Raw genomic sequence first — 18,928 nt, forward strand, 5'->3', positions numbered from 1 at the left:
ATCTAGTTCCACCATCCCGATCTTTCTCTCTCTCCTTCCCTCTGACTCTGCTCACAACATCATCGACCTCTTCCTTCCCTCTCGGTCTCTGGGCAGTTCAGGGTTGTCATGCAGAACAGGAAGCTTGCCAGTGTTTCCTTAGGACATCCTCCGGGTTCACTTTCCCGCTTGATGCAATGCCATCGAGGGGAAACTGTCTTTTCTGTTTTCTTTCTTTCACCTCTCAATATGCTGCGTTGTGTCGTGTGAGTACTCTTGTGCTCGCTTTTTGTCATAAAGTTTCTGGAAATCCACAAATACTGTACCTAAGAATCAGATTTTTGTTGGCAAGCTGTTTTTGTATTCAGAGCCAAAGCTCTAGTGTGGTGCTAATGAGAAACATTGCACTGAGCGCTATTTGGCCAAAAGAAAGCCGAGTTACATTTTTGCAGTCCTCCCGCAGGCTTTATTTTTTTTCCTCTTTGAGCAGATAGACTTTTCAAGATGCAGGCGATGCAGCCAAGGCCCCCCAAGTCACAGTTTCTGCTAAATGTTGTTGTTGGTATTCCAAGAAACTAAGTCCTGTTAGACTTAGTTCTTCTGCTCTCCAAAAGACTTTCTCAACTTTCTGATTTAATTTCATTTCTCACGTATTTCCATCTTCTTTCTCTCCTCCTCTCGCCTTCCCTCCTTGAAGTAAATTTACGCTTGCGTCTCGTGAAATAAATCACACCGTGACTAGCATTAAACGAAGACAAACAAAGCAGAGTGATGCATTTCTTCTCGCAAACACTTGTTTTTTCTCTAAAGCCTCAGAGAGATTGACCGTGGCTCAGGGGGTTGGGAGTACTCTCGTGTTTCCAAAGGCATGTCAATAAATGTTTTCAGCAAATTTCTTTTTGGATTAAACACAGTTTAGCTCATAAAATTTAGTGAGGATTCATTATTTTGCTGTCATAAACTTTAAGTCTTCAAAGTTGAACCAAGAAAACGACTTGACATATTAGACATTACATGTAATAAAAGTAGAATGTACAAAAGCCTGATTTATTTTTTTATGTAATTATAAAAGCCTTCCAAAAGTTCAAATCTTCCAAAAGTTATTCCATCATTTAGTTTTTTAATAACGGCGATGGAAAGAGGCGTTGAAGGTCATAGCTTATGATTCACTTCACTTCAGTGACTCCTCTTGGCGGAGACAGCTCTCATCAGGATGGGAATGATTTATCTTAGAATGAAGGAGACCGCTCAGATTTGATTTGCAGTGACGCTTCCCTCCAAGTGGAAATAGATCCAAGCCCCCCTCCCCTCGTTCCCTTTTCAATTTGTAAACCCATGTCTTCGTCATTACTGTCTACGTTCAGAAGTGGAACTGGTCAAAGCCCGTCTCTGTGGAGCTCAAGTCTGCGCACAGGGTCCTACGCACAAAAACTTGTATGAGACGTAAAACTGATCAGAATGACACAAACATTTTATTTGTTTTTCCCATCTGAGTCCCATTTGGGTTTTTTTTTTTTTTTTTTTTTAATCGTTTTAATCAAATTAGCTGTCAATAAGGTTAGCAGTTGACGAGCACAGATGTTACACCACTGGAAGAAAGAGGTTATCCAGGATGGGTCAGTTTGAGCAAGAGGGGAAGCGGGGTCTGTAGATGATTAAGTTTATGGGTTGTGTATTGGTTCTTTAAAAAAAAAAAAATAAATAAAAAAAAATGTTAACTCCAAAAAAACTCCCCAAAAATGGGAAAATAACAGCAAACTCCTCCTGTTAATGTTATTTTTCGTGAATACCCATAGTGAGCGATTGAGTAGTGAACTACTTTGATAAATGTTTTCTGAGATCAGCTGGTTTAGACTGGTTCCTTTAAAAAAAAAAAAAACATTTTACACTAATATTGCGAGGGCCAGCTGCTACTAATGGACCACAACTTGTTAACATTATGTCACATTGACAAAGTCCTCTATATTATCGGGACCCGTGGGAGACATTCAAAACAAACGTTATTAATTTGACTGACAGAAAATCATGCTGCATTTGAAGGCTTAATCTCTCTTCTCGTGGTCACAAAGAGTTCGTGAAGCGTTAAACTACAAACTGGACTCCATGCACGTTACGGTGCATTTATTCTGTTTGGATTTTAGATTTAGATTAAATGTTTTACTGGAAGATTTCTCGTAAAATATGTGTTGGAACAAAGGCAAAGCATTTAACCAAACAGCAAAGCCGTTAGTCTTTACTAGTACCAGTAAAAGTGTTGGGGCAATGCCACTATAGCTCACCTGGTCGAGCCTGGTGACTGAAGGCCACTCTAAATCATCTCTTGCATGTCATTCCTCCCTCACTTTCTCCCTTTCTTCTTGCACACACTCTGCACTGTCCTCTTGAATAAAAGCTAAAATATTTGCAGTAATAATGTAGTCGACTTTCAGCGCATTGTGCGGTCTATCCTGCAAACTGTGATGATTCATCATGACCCATCTTTAGCACAAACCAAAAGCTTCAGAGATCACAAGGAAACAGACTTGGAAGCATGCAGTGAATTCTTCCCTTTCAAGTACCGAAAGGGAAGAATAATGGCATCTGAGCAGACTAAACAAACAGCCCAAGGTGATTAAAACCTGCCTAAACACTTTTGATGGGAAATAAACTTTAGTTTTACTGTAAAATGTGTAAAACTAGCCAGCATGTAGCAGGAAACCTTATCTTGACAAAGACTGCCATTTCAGGTGGGGTATTTGCTTTGTTTGGAGCCTGTTCAAGAGGCCTGTGCGTAGAGCTGTCTGTATCAGAGGCCCTCTGTCTTTTTCAGAGCCCCTACAATGTACCCATTACTCAGTACTACTGTTCAGAAACCGTTCCCATGTCTCTTCCAGGCGTGTAATCGAGCTCACATGTGGTGCTGTGAGGTCAAATTGGGTCAAACCTTGAAGGTGGAAGATGAGTTATTTCAAGCAAGATGATACTTTAATGCCTGTGTCCAGCGCCGCTGCTCCAGCTTCTAACACGGCTGAATCGCAGTCTGCTCACATTCTTTATTTGCTGACCATAAATTTTAATATGTAATTCAATAATTCACTGGTAGACATGTTTATGCGTTTTGTGCCTGTTTCCTCACAGTGACCGAGGCAGGTTTCGGAGCTGACATTGGGATGGAGAAATTCTTCAACATCAAATGTCGAGCCTCAGGTTTGAGGCCCAGTGTGGTGGTGCTGGTCGCAACCGTTCGAGCGCTAAAGATGCACGGCGGCGGCCCAAATGTAGGTCAACACAGCGCTGTTGTAATAACACAGTATAGCCTAGCCATAAATTCTTCTCTGGTGTGGATGAATTAAAGAACCACTCACTTAAATGTCTCTGAAAATCTAGCGCAGCTTGTGATTGACAAACTCCAATAGTAAAATGCTCTTAATGGTCATGAAAGGCACTGCGATCCTGTGCTGAGCTGTAACTCAATTGAATTTAATGAGCTGACTATCTCATAGGGTTATCTCAGTTTCTTGGTATTCATTAGTCTTCATCCTGTTTGCTGAAATTAATCTTCCAAATTAATAACTGTGTTTATAGACTTGCTAGTGAAAATATTAAGAATTAGAAGGGTTGATTTCTTGTTTATCTCCCATATGGACAAAACCTGTGATGCTGAAGTGTCTAATTTGTTGGTCTGTTTGTACGGTTTTAGGTATCTGCAGGTGCACCGCTTCCCCGAGAGTATACCGATGAGGTAGGAACCATGAAAAATATGCATGAGCAAACATAAATATACACTCACCAAACACTTTGTTAGGTATATGCTTTGCTAGTACTGGGTTGGAACCCGTTTGCCTTCAGAACCGCCTTAATTCTTTGTGGCACAGATTTAACAAATTACTGGAAATATTCCTCAGAGGTTTTGGTCCATGTTGACACGATGGTGCGTTATCCTGCTGGAAGCAGCCACGAGAAGATGGGTACACTGTAGTCTTAAAGAGGTAGGCATGGTCGGCAGTAAGAGGTCCGAATTCTGCCAAGAAAATATATCACCACCAGCCTAAACATTTGACACAAGGCACGAGGGATCCATGCTTTTATGTTGTGCCCACCAAATCCTGACGCAGCAGTCTGAATGTGGCAGCAAAATTCGAGGCTCAGACAAGACCAGACAAGGCTTTTTTCCAACTTTCTGTCGTTCGATTTTGGTGACCCTGTGCAATTTTAGCTTACTTTTCCTGTTCTTAGCTGGCACGAGTGGCAACCAGTGTAATTTTCTGCTGCTTTAACTCATCTGCTTCAATGTTTCAACATGTTGTGCATTTTTCTGCGTTTTTTAATTATAACGAGTGGTCATTTGAGTTTATATTACTTTCCTGTTAGTTCGAAGCAGTCTGGCCATTCTCCTCTGACCTCTGATATCAATAAGATATTTTCACCCAGAGAATTGCTGCCTACTGGATATTTTCTCTTTTTCCCAACCAGCAAATCCTGGAGATGGTTGTGTGGGAAAAGTCCCAGTAGATTAGCAGTTTCTGAAATACTCAAACATGCACCCACATCCAAAGTCACTTAAAGTACCTTTCTTTCCCATTCTAATGCTGCCAGCAGCTCGTCTTGACCACATCTACATGCCTAAATGCATTGAGTTACAAGAGAGTTAAAGAAAAAGGCAGTGTGGTAAAATAATGGGGGATGGGAGGTAATTATTGGCCCGTGGCATCACTTGTAATTAGGATAAAATAGTTATCTGTATCTGTCCTTATTGTATTTAGTCTGAAAGTTCAGGATGTTTTCAGGAGAATTAAGGCTATTTACACTCATTAACATAACTCTATTTGGTGATGTGCTTGGTGCTGTGTTTTGAGTAAACTACCATGGCAGTGAAGCATGACCGTGGGTGGTGATCCCACTTCCTCTTCATGCAGCTGTTTTGTGACCTGGCTCCTAATGGGCTTACTGTACACATTAGGGCTACTTACAGAGCAGTGCATCATCTTTGTATTAATGTATACTTGGTCTCTCCTCTGTGTCAAACATGTGTAATATTAACCAGAAAAATCATGGAAGGGAGACGTCATTTGACAGCATTTATAAGATGTTTATGTGATGCAATAAAGGGTCTTGGAGATTGTACTAGAGATGGCACGATACCACTTTTTTATGTCCGATACCGATACCGATATCATAAATTTGGATATCTGCCGATACCGATATGAATCCGATATAGTGTTTTTTAATCAACAAAACTGTTTTTTAAATATCTTGCTGCATTTTGTATAAGTTCATACTCAAGTTTAAAACAACAACTACACTAAAGCTATTCTGTTATACCTGTATGCAAAAAAAAATATTTCATAGTTCAGCAATACTGATCAATCTAATAAACTTAGACCTACACCATCCTCCCTATTCTGGTATTTTAAAGAGTACTTAGCATAAATATTAAGCAACCTAACTAATAGGGTTCCAACTCCCAGCAACAACAAAAATAAATAAATAAAAAATAGGGAACCACCCCTCACGCTCCACCTCATGATGCTTAATCAACGTAATCAACCTTAATTTGATGCAGTGTGAAAAAAAAAAAAAAAGCACAGAAATCAATTATTTTTCAAGAAATATTAAATAGATTCAACATCTTTCTTCAACAAAATTGCAGACTGCACAGATGGTACCTTCCCAAAGGAAAAAGTACTATAGCTTACTAGGGTATATATATTAGACCTAATAGTCACTATATACAGTAATTGACTTCTATTCATTTTACATCAAATTAAAACTTTGGGTGTCAGATAATTATTTATTAAAAGCTCGACATTTTAAATGAGAATAAGAAAGAAAAGTATGTCTTTGTGCCCCCTTTTCCCTGTTAATGCCCTATCGGCCCCCCTGGCTAAACTTTGCTAGATCCGCCCCTGCACAGTTACAGCCGTCAGCTGTAGAAAAAGATCCTCGAGTAGAAAGTAATAATAAATACATTCTAACAATAGCTGATCAAGCTTAAACGTGCTGCTGTTGTTCAGCCGCTGGTTTCCTCTTTCTGGTGCAAAGTGGGCCAAAAGCAAACTAGAGAGACGGACTTGCGACAGAAAAGCCGATCAGCTGATCGTTAAGCAGTTTCATGATTGAAGTAGCAGCAGGAGAGGCAGTCGCTCCATATATCGCTTGTTAAGCTTAACGCAGGAATGCTTTACAAACATTCAGAGATGGACTTACACACTTGCTTTACTTCTCTCGGGGATAACTTTGTCGGAGATGAAATGCCGGGTTGCTAGCGAAGCTCCAAATGCTATCCAGACCACCACAGGTCCCGCATGCCACAGCCGCTCTATCACGTGATGCATACTGCTCCGACGTGCTAACGTTCTGAGGTGAGTTACAGCGTGTTGCAAGTTTTGTGAGGTGCTTTCGTGATATTTAATGGATCGGATTACATTTTTTATTTTTCTCCGATATCCGATCCAGTAATTTAGGTCAGTATCGGACCGATACCGATACGTAATATCGGATCGGTCCATCTCTAGATTGTACTGAACCAGTCCACCTCAAGCTTTCAGCTGCATTCCCACTGACATTTAAATCTCCATCTACCTGCATAAATCTGCTGCCAACAACCGTGATTAGAAGCATTTGATGTATTAAGAGAACATTTGCCGTCGGTTTCTACTATGTAGACTTAAGCAAAAGTGGAGTCGGGATTCTTTTGGTGTGTGTGTGTGTGTGTGTGCATGTGCGGCTGTATCTGGCCAAAATCAGTGGTCTCTCAGGCAGGTTCAGCTGAGTAAATAATGAAGCAGTTAATTAAGGTTAACTGTAAAGCCTGTAATAAGAACCAGAAGTACTGAGGAAAGCAGAGCTCAGGAAATGAATTTATGGGACCTGTATGGCCTTACTCTTCTTAGCCTGTGGCTACACACAAATAGTGCTAGATTAGATTACTTTGGTCGCATAGGAGCTTATCGTGAAGCTACTACAGTGTGCACGTAGTAGCATGCGGTTCAATATGAACTATTGAATTGCTGCACACATCACCGGATCAAGTATAATGATGCAATCACATGCAAAGCACACAAGTGTTAGTAACGAGACATTTTATATCAGCCTGAACAACTTATACAAAATGGTGAATAGGACATTAATGTATTTAAATGAAGCTCCCACTAGAATCACAGATTTCCTGTCATGCCCTTTAAATCATATCTCTGTAAACTGCTTATCAGTTACACAAGAATCTTTAGCATTTTTTCCACTGGTGAGCTGAAGATGCAGGAAAACTTTCTCCATCTCATTTGTTATCTTTTAGGGGTTTTTTGTATTTTTATTATGACACAGAATAATTTCAGTATTAAGTAAGACAGGAATTTCTTTTTGGCGGGGGCTGAGTGTTTTCATAGAACAAAGATCCACAGGACACAATTAGCATGTAAGATTTCTGCAAACCATTTAAGTACTTATTTCTGACTTATATAGTACTCGGAGTGAGGGATATGGCCTTGAAATTCTATCACGATATAAGTGTAACAGGTTTTTAACCACCTGCTGAAAGCTCTGGTTTTCCACCATGTAGCTGAATCAATAAATTCCATTCTACCATCTTCCTCCCTCATGGAGTGCAACTTGGAAGTGCTCCAACGATGCTTGGTGGAGTATTTTGCTTACATTTAGGTCACAGATGATAGTATCTCCTCCCTCACGCCGTGATTTCACCTTTAACAGGAACCGTTTTCTTGCATAATTTGCAGGTTGTTGGGGAATGTTAAAGTAACTGATGTGCAGCTCTTGGGCATCCCCTGAACTTAAACTCGTGTAGAAAAGATGTGACACAATGTGACATTTTTATATTGCATAATATACCGGTGTAATCGTGGGCGGGATAATATAACACAGCCCTGTGTATTGTTTATTCTGTTAAAGAAGCCAAATGAACACATCCACCTTGTAAGAAACTGTGCAGCGCAGATGTTATGAAGCTACAGGACGTGTAGCTCGTCTATTACATTTATAATATGTTTTGGTTCAAGTTGTGGCACATTTTATGGGTTAGATGTGTTTTGTTTTTTAATAACAGTTTGTTACCTCTGCTCTCTTTCCTCTTTCTCTTCCACCTCTAGAACCTGAGCCTGGTTGCTGGCGGCTGCCGTAGCAATCTCAGGAAGCAGATCCAGATTGCACATCTGTTTGGGGTACCGGTCGTGGTTGCTGTTAATGTCTTCAAGTAAGTTGTATATTACGGCTATATTTTTTTAAAAACAGCTAACTGCAAGTAAAGCTACTAATTGTGATTAATTTGTATTTTATATAAACGCCAGCTTCGCGCTGCTAATGGTGCTTTTTTCCTCGGATCTTTTAGGACAGACACCCAGGCAGAGATCGACCTTGTATGTCAGATAGCGAAAGAGTGTGGCGCATCCGACGCTTTGCCGTGCAACCACTGGGCGCAGGGTGGAAGAGGCTGCTCGGAGCTCGCCCAGGCTGTGAAGGAGGCTGCCAGCAAACCCAGCGACTACCAGTTTCTCTACAACACAGAGGTGAGTGCAGATAATGTAGTGGAAATTTTATTTAGTTATTGCTCTACGATAGGCGGTATCCCTGTTCCTTCTGTTTCAGTGTTGGATAATTAGTAAATTATGTTGATTTTGGGAGCTAGAGTAGGTTGAAGTAAAAAAACATCAGCTGGTTTGAGTTAGCGAGTCTAGGAGGTTGTGACTTAAATTAACTGACCTTGTTATGCTGTTTGTGTCTTTGTGCATGGCTCCATTAGCAGTAAGCATGTGCCTGCATGCAAGCGCTCTCAACAACAGGATTTATTGGATATTAAATTAATAAATCAAACCTTAACTGCTGTATAATAAGGTGTTCAATCTTTTGATTATTCCATGTGCTAGACGAGTTAGAGGGAAGGTCAGACAGAAAACCTCAGGCTTGGATGTTTGCCAGAAGAGAAGGTAGTGTGAGAATATCCCATACCTGCTAAAGTTCCAAGTTAGCAGCTCGGATGGATGATACAGAAGAACTGCACCTCGATACACCTGGCAGGTGATGGTGTCTCATAGCGAAGATGCTGAAATTCTGAATATATTAGTGATGAGATATTCTGCGACAAGCTGCAGTTTAGGAGATGAAGAAAGAAGTCAAAGATGTGTTTATAAATGGTTTTTATATGTTTCTCATTAATAAGCTGTTGATGCCATAGTGCTCAAATCCGCTGTTATTACATGTTTTTGACCAAAAAGGAAAAACAAAGGTTTGTAGTGTCAAGTGAGAATCAGATATAACGTTCTTTTTTTAATCTAATGACACCTGAATGTGTCGGCTTTGTTTACAAACCACACCTCGGGCAGTTTTGCATTAGAAATTAGGCCATCAGTCTTCCAGGTCAGAAGTAATATTTGTGCATCCCTTTCAGTTTGTCAGAAGTCTTTTGTCACATTAAAAGAAAGTAGAATTGCAAATACATGAGTCCATCATTGATTGTTGTCTAAATACCCCTGAAATGGAGACAGGCTTGATCAAGATCTAAAAGCAAATGACATTGTGTACTTGGCTTCAGTCAAATGGGCAGAAAATCCGAATAAAGTCACTTTAACAGAGGAATAAAGGCAGCTTTCTTAGCTATCACATGTCTGATAAGAGCTCAAAGTTTAAATATTTCATTCATTTTGCTGAACTGTGTTTGATTCTGATGTCACGCTGATATGTGTTCACTTCACCAAATCTAATTTCCTCACTTCCCTTTGAGTGTAGAGCTGTTGTGTGTTCACCTGCATTTGATGCGCTGTCCTTCCGATAGATGTCGATCGTGGAGAAGATCAGAACAATAGCCCAGAGAGTGTACGGGGCCGATGACATCGAGCTGTCTCCAGAGGCCAAGACCAAGACAGATTATTACCATCAACAAGTGAGCTCACTGCCGCTGCAGTAACTGACTCATCTCATTTCTCTTTCCTCTGTGACAAGGTCACACAATGACTATTTCTCTTTTGCCTTTTACAAGGGTTATGGTTCATTGCCCATCTGCATGGCCAAGACCCATCTGTCCCTGTCCCACATGCCCGACAAGAAGGGGGCACCCACTGGATTTGTTTTGCCAATCAGAGATGTCCGTGCCAGCATTGGAGCTGGCTTCATCTACCCATTAGTGGGAACGGTACGTGGTCTGCAGCAGGTTAACGTTGACGTCTTGGTCCATGCCTCATAGCGCGAAGTCACAGAGCTTTTTGAAAGTGATTGGCTTCACAATACTGCACAGAGGTGATAAGAAAGTGCATTTGGTGTCACTTACAGAGAAAACTTGGACCAGCTTTATGTAGGCTGTAAAGCAGACGTCTGCACAGAAATCACACCACAAGTGTTTTCTTGTTTCTCGTGCCTACACGTTTGCCTGTGCAGCTGCTTCTTTCTTGAAGAATGTTCAATTTAATTTTGTTAACATGACACCGTTCCTTAACCTTGCCAAAGCTTAATATCTCCATTCTCCAACCCTTGAAGCTCATTCTGATCTTCAAGGGTTCGGTGGGTGTGTAGGATTATTGTTCCTTGAATGTGCTAATTCATCTGTCAATGTTAATTCCTTCCTCCCTCGAGTTCGTCCCCGGAGAGTGTGTGTGATTTTGGTCCTCTCTGTTGCTTTCCCTGAGCCATGTAGTCCTACTTAGAGCAAACAAGGCTGGCTGGAGCCTTTTGCTTGATGATGGGCTGGGCAGGCAGGAAGGAAGCGGCTTCCTGAGTGCTTTGGCTCCCGCTGTTTCACCAGTGTGCCCTCAGGGCCTGGCTTTGAAAGGCTGGGCCAGAGGTGTGAGACGCTGGCCATGCTTGGAAAGGCATCTTGTAGGGTTGTGGCATCTCTCCACTTTCCACAACCTGCCTTTGATGTGCTGCTGCCTATGGAGCCACTGGCACACTGACATCTCTTGAACTATGACTTCTAACCCAAAGGAAGTTCTTTGTTTGTCCTCTGAACTCGTTGGCTTAGCTTCTGCTTGACACACTGACCCAAGACTGAAACTTTTAATAGTTTAAAGATTACACCATTTCTAATCGCTGCATGATTTTCATGTTAGCACCTGTTGCTCTGGCACAGTTAAAATTGTGCTATTTTGTTTAAAATGGCTTTATTAAGAAAAAAGTCAAGAAACCTCCATGAGATAATTTCTTCGATAGAACTGTCAGGGGACTTCCGATGCCTTAGCTCTGATTACAGCTAAGAACTCAATTCTCCCTTCACGGAAAGAGGTGAAAAGCTCTCAGTCAAGATAATAAGAAGGAGGATGGCGGGGTTTTAGATCGATGGGTAGGTTAGGGGTCTGCAGGGTGAAGAGTCAGGAAGGCACTGATGTGATTCTCCAGATATGTATGGGAGGAGTTGCAAGCGGAACAATAGATGTCTTTGGAATTCATATCCCGTTAGAATTGCTTTCACTGAATCATTACACCCTAAACCAGTCAGGTTTATAGAAACGCCCTCCTTGGCTGAATATTCTCTGGTTAAACTTTAAAGATGGTTGATGATTAAAGATTTCTTATCAATTCTAAGAAAGGCAACAGATATAGCAGTTAGCCCTAAAGCTGCAGCATGCAATACGAGTCGATCTCCTGCAGTGCCCCCTTTTCTCTTCTAAGCCCCACCCATAAGCAGTAGTTGTAGTGGTCTACGCATTCACCTAACAAGCAAAAGATCCCCAGGTTGATGCTGGAAGGAGCCACAAATCCTATTGAGGTTTGGTCAGCAAAGGCATCTGGCATTTAAAGAAAATATCTGCCAACCCAAATACGTGGAGCCTCTTGCTGCAGCAACCCCATGTGAATAACGTATCAACCGAAAGCAGCTTCTTAGATACACACTAGGATGTTCCTGGTGACTAATTTACTAGTTGTTTAAACAGGAAGAAGAAAAGACCAGACTACTTTAAAAGATGGAGAACATCCAGAACTGACCACAGTCAGGCTTAAACATTCAGGGTGGGGGCAGGCTTCTGTCCAGGCTGGATTCTTGGATAGTGGACGGTGGAATTGCAGCATCTAGCATTCAGCTGACTTGTCGCCCACATCCCTACTACACGTGCTTCATACATGCTGCACCTGTGAATCGAACCCTGTTTTCCCAGGTTAAAGTCTTCTGTTTAATCACACCACACCATCTTACTTCCGATCTGGAATTTTTTGCTCTTCTTGCTACTTCATAGAACTTACCTGAACTCGCCTGACAAAACCTGTGATTGGCTCCAATCTTAGTGTAGAGTTTCTATTTTAAAAAGCCCAGTAATGGCACAGGATTCCCTGTGTGCTGAAAGATTATTATGGATTTTCTTGTCCAGTGATGGCAAAAAACAGCTGTCTGTTTCAGTTTTCATTAATTTTGGATAACTCTGTTATCTTAATGACCTGCCGGCCAACAGGTCCAGTAAATGTATTTATCTGGTAATTGACCTGTGCCTCAACTGCAGCTTTACTAAAGTTAAATTAGACACGAGGCAGAGATTGATCAAGTTGCACAGCGTCATTAAACGCATTATTCAGTTCTTCATCATCAAGGCAGCAAACATACATGAACAGATGCGTCTATGGTAGTATACATGTAGCATTAGAATGAATACACCATACACACCACAAATAAGCAGTAAATGTACAAAGGTTCACAAACAATGGAACACCTTTGGCAAAACGAAGGACAATTTACAAGCTTGGCTTTATTTATCTATGCAAAGTACATCACAGAAGAAGATTCAAAATTAAAGATTAAAAGTTTAAAAAGTTTGGCATGAAAAAATAAAAACCTGTAAGTACACACACATTTACAAAAAACCTGTACAGGATTTGTCATTCATTGACAATCAGTGATACTGTTTTTTTAGCCCCAAACAGGATGCACCGTAGTCCGTAAAAAACGTAAGAAGTCCAAAGTGCACGGTTCAGAGTTCAGACTAGATCTAAAACTAGGGCTGTTCGATATTACGATAGATATCGGATGACGATATAAAAACGTCTATCGTTTCATTTTACACTATTGTTTGTTTTGTGGTGTTGCAAAATAAACTGTTTACAGCAATATTTTTTCATTGTTTTGATGGTCACTGTAGTGGCTATATTAATTTCTTCAAGTTCTCTCTTTCTCCTTTATTTAATATAACTAAACTACAGACAGACAAGCCCCTGTTTTTATGCGTTGTCGTTAGCAACAACGACGGTAATACCATCGCGTGTCCGCTTGTTTATGTTCCACATAAACCTTTCACAATAAAGCTCAAGATCCTGTTGAGACTTTTCAAAATAAACTGAATCACGTGAAAGAGCAGATTATTTACGGATGAGAAGTAAAAAAAAATAAAAAAATAAAAAAAAGAGCCGCCAGGTGCTAAAAAATAAACCTTAGACTTAGACTAGATGTATAGTTTCATGCATCGGTTAAAACACTCGACTCCAGGTACATGATGCGCAGCTGGAAACACTTCCCGCAAGTCGAGCTGCCCGAGATTCACAGAATTTACAGAATATGTTACAGTTTTGTGATTTATATCGTTATCGGGACGATAGAATTCTTATATCGGGATATGAGATTTTGGTCATATCACACAGCCCTATCTAAAACTTGTTAAATCTCATCTGTTCTTCACATTTTATCCATTGATTTCTATCAGACACAGATGAACCATAAATCTTAAAATGAAAACAGCTTTAATAAAAACCCCATTACTCAATAACCAAATCAACTGTGGAGAATCTGTGTGACTTTTAAAGATTTACTGTTATGGACTTCACTTATTTAATTTTAAATTGACACAAGTGTTTTTTGGTCTTTTAGATTTCATAATCTTCTCAGTACTTTTTCAAACTCTGCTGCTTGTTGACCGAGACACTTCTCCAAAACCAGTGGGGGGTAAAAAACCAGCTACATTGTCTCCTCCAGGGCTTTCCCCAACAAAGGCACATTGTGTTTGGGCATAATGAAGGGACTTATTTGCCTGAATGGGCTTTCCAACTTTAGCCACGGAGTGTTATGTGTTTTTGCGAGTGCCAACTTGTTCTCAGGCTTGAGAGGAGGACTGGCAGAACAGCACATCTTTTGTTGCTTTCATCACTTTGAAAGGTTTTCATACACTTTTTATTACCTTTTTATATTTAAATGTGCTGCCCAATATTTCATTCAAGGACGAGAAAAGTGAAAGGACCTTTTACTTGTGAATCGGAATTGATATTTTTAAATAAGGTTTGATTTGCCTCCTCCTGTGAGCTGACATTTTGTAGTCTTTCATTCAAGTAAATAAAGTGAAACTGGGATTTTGTTGCAGAACAAGGGGATGAATTTATTCCTTGCAGCTTTGCTTTCTATTACAGGAATGGAAAACATTTGCATTTGTACACAGAAGTCATCACAAAAGCAGTCTAGAGTTGTAGGGACAGAGTTTTCCCCCGTAACGATTTCTAATCACATGTCATATGTCTGTTTTTTCTGAATGGAAGCCCTTAATCGGATGCTTCTGTTCATTATTTATCAGCTGATTGTTATGACATGAGGAGCATGCACGCTAGCTAGGGCAGGAAAAATAATTTAATATTTGAATATGGAACAAAACGATTTTCCAAAACATGGCTTCTTGTTCTGGTTAATGCAGAGATCCATGGCTAAAGTGAGATTCATCAATGATAAGCCTTATAATTAGTGTATTTAATGTAGGCACACACATTTCTATAAAGTTTAGAGGGTGGTGGAGTAAATCCTACAGGTGGACAAGTTAAAATGAGATTTTATCGGGCCGGGGGTTTCCACTAAAAGGTTAATTTTAGTACCAAAAATATCAAATTACATCAAGAACAGCTTCCTATTAAATCCAAATGGATCTGATTTTTAAAGCCTACCGTATTTTTTTGGACCACAAGGCACTGGATTATAAGGCGCACTGTCGACAAACGGGTCTGTTTTCATACATAAGGCGAACCGGATTATAAGGCGCATTAAGCGAAACAAAACAGACAGATAAGTTAAAATTTGCTCAACTCATTCTTCTTGTTTCCTCCACTTCTGTAACATTAATTCATTAATTTTGAATTCTCTCTATTCCCATGTTGTTGCAGTATATTAATGACTAACCTCATATTGTGGATGGATTATCTCAGTTGTTCTCCTGACTGAAGTTTGGTCCGTTTACAGCATCCTGCCATGCGAACCCTCACGTTAACTTTTATCAGTGGAAAAAAGTTAGAGTTCATCCTCCAGCTTCACTGTGTTTATGTTATGCTAACATAGCAGTGTTGCTAGCAATCACATAGTACATCATTATATACCAGCTAGTCCAATTTCAGTAACCCTATAAAAGTCACTGCTGTTTAGTTTTCTGTCTTCATTTACGTTGGAAGTGATAGCAGAGCTGTACGTTTTAATTTTTTCAGAAATCTCTCAGTCAGAACATGCTATATCATGTTTTAGGTGGAAACTAGCGAGCTAACTTCCTGCTAACGGCTAACTCCGTTAAATTTAATAAATTCTGTTTTCCTGGATGCCTGGATGTTAAACTTAATTGTTGCACCTGGTAAAGCAGCAATGCTGATCATTTTATCAAAGTTGAAAGAATTTTGACAGTTTTTAACTTTCAGTGATGCTGCAGTGTAAGTTTGAGTTTGGGACCTGAAGAAGACTGAGTTTTGGACCCAGATTACTCAGCGAGGCTCCTGACTACAGTAGCCATAATGCTCCAAAAATCCATCAAGCGGTGCGGCTTCGTAGCTTACGAAGTCGTGCTAAAACATTTTTGACAGATGTTTGAGCGCCGTGTCGCACATAAAATTAGTTCGAGGTCAGTAAGCACAACCAGAATTCATACATAAGGGGCACCAGATTATAAGGGGAACTGACGATTTTTGAGAAAATTAAAGGATTTTAAGTGCACCTCATAGTGCGGAAATATGGTAATTTCAGTATCAGATGTGCAATCGATGCCTCAAGGTACATATTGGACATCACAAATGTTTGTTCTGTTTTTCATACCTGATAAAAAATATTAATTAAATGTGTGTGCAGAATACTTACCGAATTCAATTCAGTTAAATTAAAAATTTTTATACAGTTCGAAATCACAACAACAGTCGCCTCAAAGCGCTTTATATTGTAAGGTAGACGCTACAATAATGCATACGGAGAAAAACGAAGTAATCATAAGACCCCCTTATGAGCAAGCACTTTGGCGACAGTGGGAAGGAAAAACTCCCTTTTAACAGGAAGAAACCTCCAGCAGAACCAGGCTCAGGGAGGGGCCTGGCCATCTGCTGCGACTGGTTGGGGTGAGAGAAGGAAGACTGGATAAAGACATGCTGTGGAAGAGAGACAGAGATTAATACCAGATATGATTCAATGCAGAGAGGTCTATTAACACATAGTGAGTGAACACTGTCTCTGTTTCAGCTCAGCCGTTCAGTATGATTTGATCAGTCTCTCATGTCATTGTGGAGAATTTTGGCCAACTCTTCTTTACAACATTGCTTCAGTTGATTGAGGTTTGCAGATATCTGTCATGCACAGCTCTCCTGAGGTTCTATCACATTGTTTCAGTCAGGTTGAGCTCTGGACTTTGTCTGGGTCACTGCAGCACCTTTTCTTTGTCAGCCCTTCTGTTGTAGACTTGCTGCTGTTCTTGGGATCATTGTCCTGCTGCATGACCCAGTTTGACCCAAATGTGAGGGCTGCCTCACATTTGACCCTACAATACTTCTCTATACAGAGGAGTTAAAGGCTGAATCAGTGAGTGCAAGCCGTCTATGTTCTGTGGCTGCAAAAAAAGTGCACATTTATCCAATCATTAAGTATTAAGTATTTCAAAATGTTTTCTTATGATTGTAAGGACAGATGTTTCACATATGTCACACTACCTGCATTCCCTTTAGATTTAGGCTTCTTAGTGTGTCCTATTAGATTTTAACATTTTTATATTTTTATGTTATATTAATGTTATTACAAGTTATTTTCATGTTTTGGCTGCTATAACACAATAATTCCAATCTTTTGGGATAAATAAAGTATTTGTTATCTATTATGTTTGTTCACAGAGAGAAACATTCCTTCTTTAGCCAATTAACTCTACTCATCAGTCTACATAGTTATAATCAAAACATCCAACAATAACCCAAATTATTATTATTTTTTTTAGGGGGAGGGGGGATTTCCAGAACTATTATCCAAATTGGTGAGGAATGTAGGCAAGGAATGTAGACAGAAAAATATTTTTTTGATATCGCATGATGATTTTTGCGGAGCTTTTCCTTTATTAGATTAGATATTGGTAGCGCTAGAAGCAAAGCAAAGGAGGTGGTATAAACAGAAAGGCATGAAGTGACTGGAGCAGTAAATGCTGCAGTTAAAGTGAAAGTCCCCCCGCACTCCACCCCTGAAAAATATTTAATTGTCATTCAAGTCCTGTACAACTTTTTCAATAATCCAAATCAGGCAGCAAAGAGACCACCAACATGTCATTTAATTGAGAACGATCATGTATTTTAATTAGCCTAACCATAACTCAGTAGCATAGCAGTGGTGTACGTTTTTTGTCCATCCATCAGTTTTATGCTGCTTATCCAAGGCCCAGTTGCCAGGATTAAAGTCTAACTAGAGAAGCCTAGCCTTCCTTCTCCCTAGCCACCTCCTCCAACTCATCCAGGGGACACCAAGGGGTTCCCTCAGTGTAATTTCGCCAGTTTTTCCTGGGTCTTTCCCAGAACATTCACCTCAACTGGTGAACCAATCCAATCCTCATCCTAGCTTTAAAGCTGACCCCGGCCACCCTTCAAAGGAAGCTGCATTTCCACCACTTCTATCTGTAATCTTCTTTTTTCCATTACTACCCAGAACTTGTGGCCAAAGGTGAGGGTATAAATGTAGATCGATCGGTAGAGTGACATCTTTTCTTCTACGCTTCACTCTCTCTCAAACGCAATTCGTTGGTGCAGTGTCCTTCGGACGCCACACCAAACCATTGTCAGTCTTCACTCTCCCCTCAGCCATAAACAAGGCCTCAAGATAGTTCAACTCCCTCATTTGGGGCAGCACCTGCTCCCTGACCAAAAGTGGGAACGCCACAAACTACCTGACCAACTCCTCTTAGCCTTGTAGATCCTGTTTCCCATGGATGCATGGACAGAGAACTTTTAATAATATGTTGGAGAACGGCTACACTGATCATGTTATTGGATTTTTAAAGAACTTTGACCTTATTTTATTTGTTAATGGTCCCTCTCTGTTTCATTTTGGCAACTGAAAGAGCATTGGGACCTCTTAGTTGGATTCATTTGGGATGTAAGCATTGACGGTGGACTTTAAAGGACACGCCCATGTCACAGCAGTCATATTTGAGGAATTGTTATCCGCTCTGTGAGATTGCGAAGGCACGTTCTCCTTGTTTTGTGCTTCTGCAAGTATGCAGAGCCATGTTTCCTCAGACAGGAAGCTCACTGCCCACTTCCTCCTGTTTAATTCCCACTTGTGGGTCCATAAAACTGCTCCTGGGTCAGAAGAAGGGAGGTATGCAAAGAATGTCGCTGTCTGTCTAATGAGCAAGATAATTTACTTTTGAGTCTGGACGGGATGAACCGGCTGGGTTTTGAGAGAGTAAAAGGAGTTCATGAGTCACATAGGAGTCTTTGATCCATTGAACTGTGCAAAACATGCCCTTCTCCCCCCCGACTATGTAACAGAGACCCAGACCTGACTAAATAACTTTTAATTAGTTGCTTAGATAGCTTGATGTCATCATCTCGTGAACCATGATAATGTCAAATTTCTTTTGGCAGCATTTCCAGCCTCTTATGTTTCTTTTCTTCTTCTAGAGTCAGTCTCAATGTACTTCCACGTGATGCTCTGTAACTGACACAAGCTTTCTCGTTGCACTGTAGACATGATCAGGATTAACAGGACGGTTCCTCTGTTGACTCATTGTCATTCAGAAACTTAAACACGAAGTCTTTCTGGCAGATGTGATGGATCAAAACCTTTTAATGT

The 18,928-nt window shown here is 40.4% G+C and overlaps 1 protein-coding gene across 1 annotated transcript in view; it reads left to right on the forward strand.

Moving 5' to 3' along the window:
• LOC146557414 (monofunctional C1-tetrahydrofolate synthase, mitochondrial-like) overlaps positions 1-16,831 on the forward strand; it is a 29,192-nt gene extending 12,361 nt beyond the window's left edge. The window contains exons 5-11 of the mRNA XM_085247676.1: positions 3,097-3,236; positions 3,659-3,700; positions 8,061-8,164; positions 8,300-8,477; positions 9,740-9,847; positions 9,944-10,096; positions 16,544-16,831. Of these exons, the coding sequence (XP_085103802.1) occupies positions 3,097-3,236; positions 3,659-3,700; positions 8,061-8,164; positions 8,300-8,477; positions 9,740-9,847; positions 9,944-10,096; positions 16,544-16,606 (788 nt within the window). The 3' untranslated portion in view covers positions 16,607-16,831. The remainder of the gene's footprint in view (positions 1-3,096; positions 3,237-3,658; positions 3,701-8,060; positions 8,165-8,299; positions 8,478-9,739; positions 9,848-9,943; positions 10,097-16,543) is intronic.
• The last annotated feature ends 2,097 nt before the right edge of the window (positions 16,832-18,928 follow it).

Source organism: Mchenga conophoros, linkage group LG15 (genome assembly GCF_057382185.1).
Source record: "Mchenga conophoros isolate Kocher_MC1m ecotype Shallow Benthic linkage group LG15, M_conophoros_male_GT1.1, whole genome shotgun sequence".
In the NCBI taxonomy this organism is placed as follows: Eukaryota; Metazoa; Chordata; class Actinopteri; order Cichliformes; family Cichlidae; genus Mchenga; species Mchenga conophoros.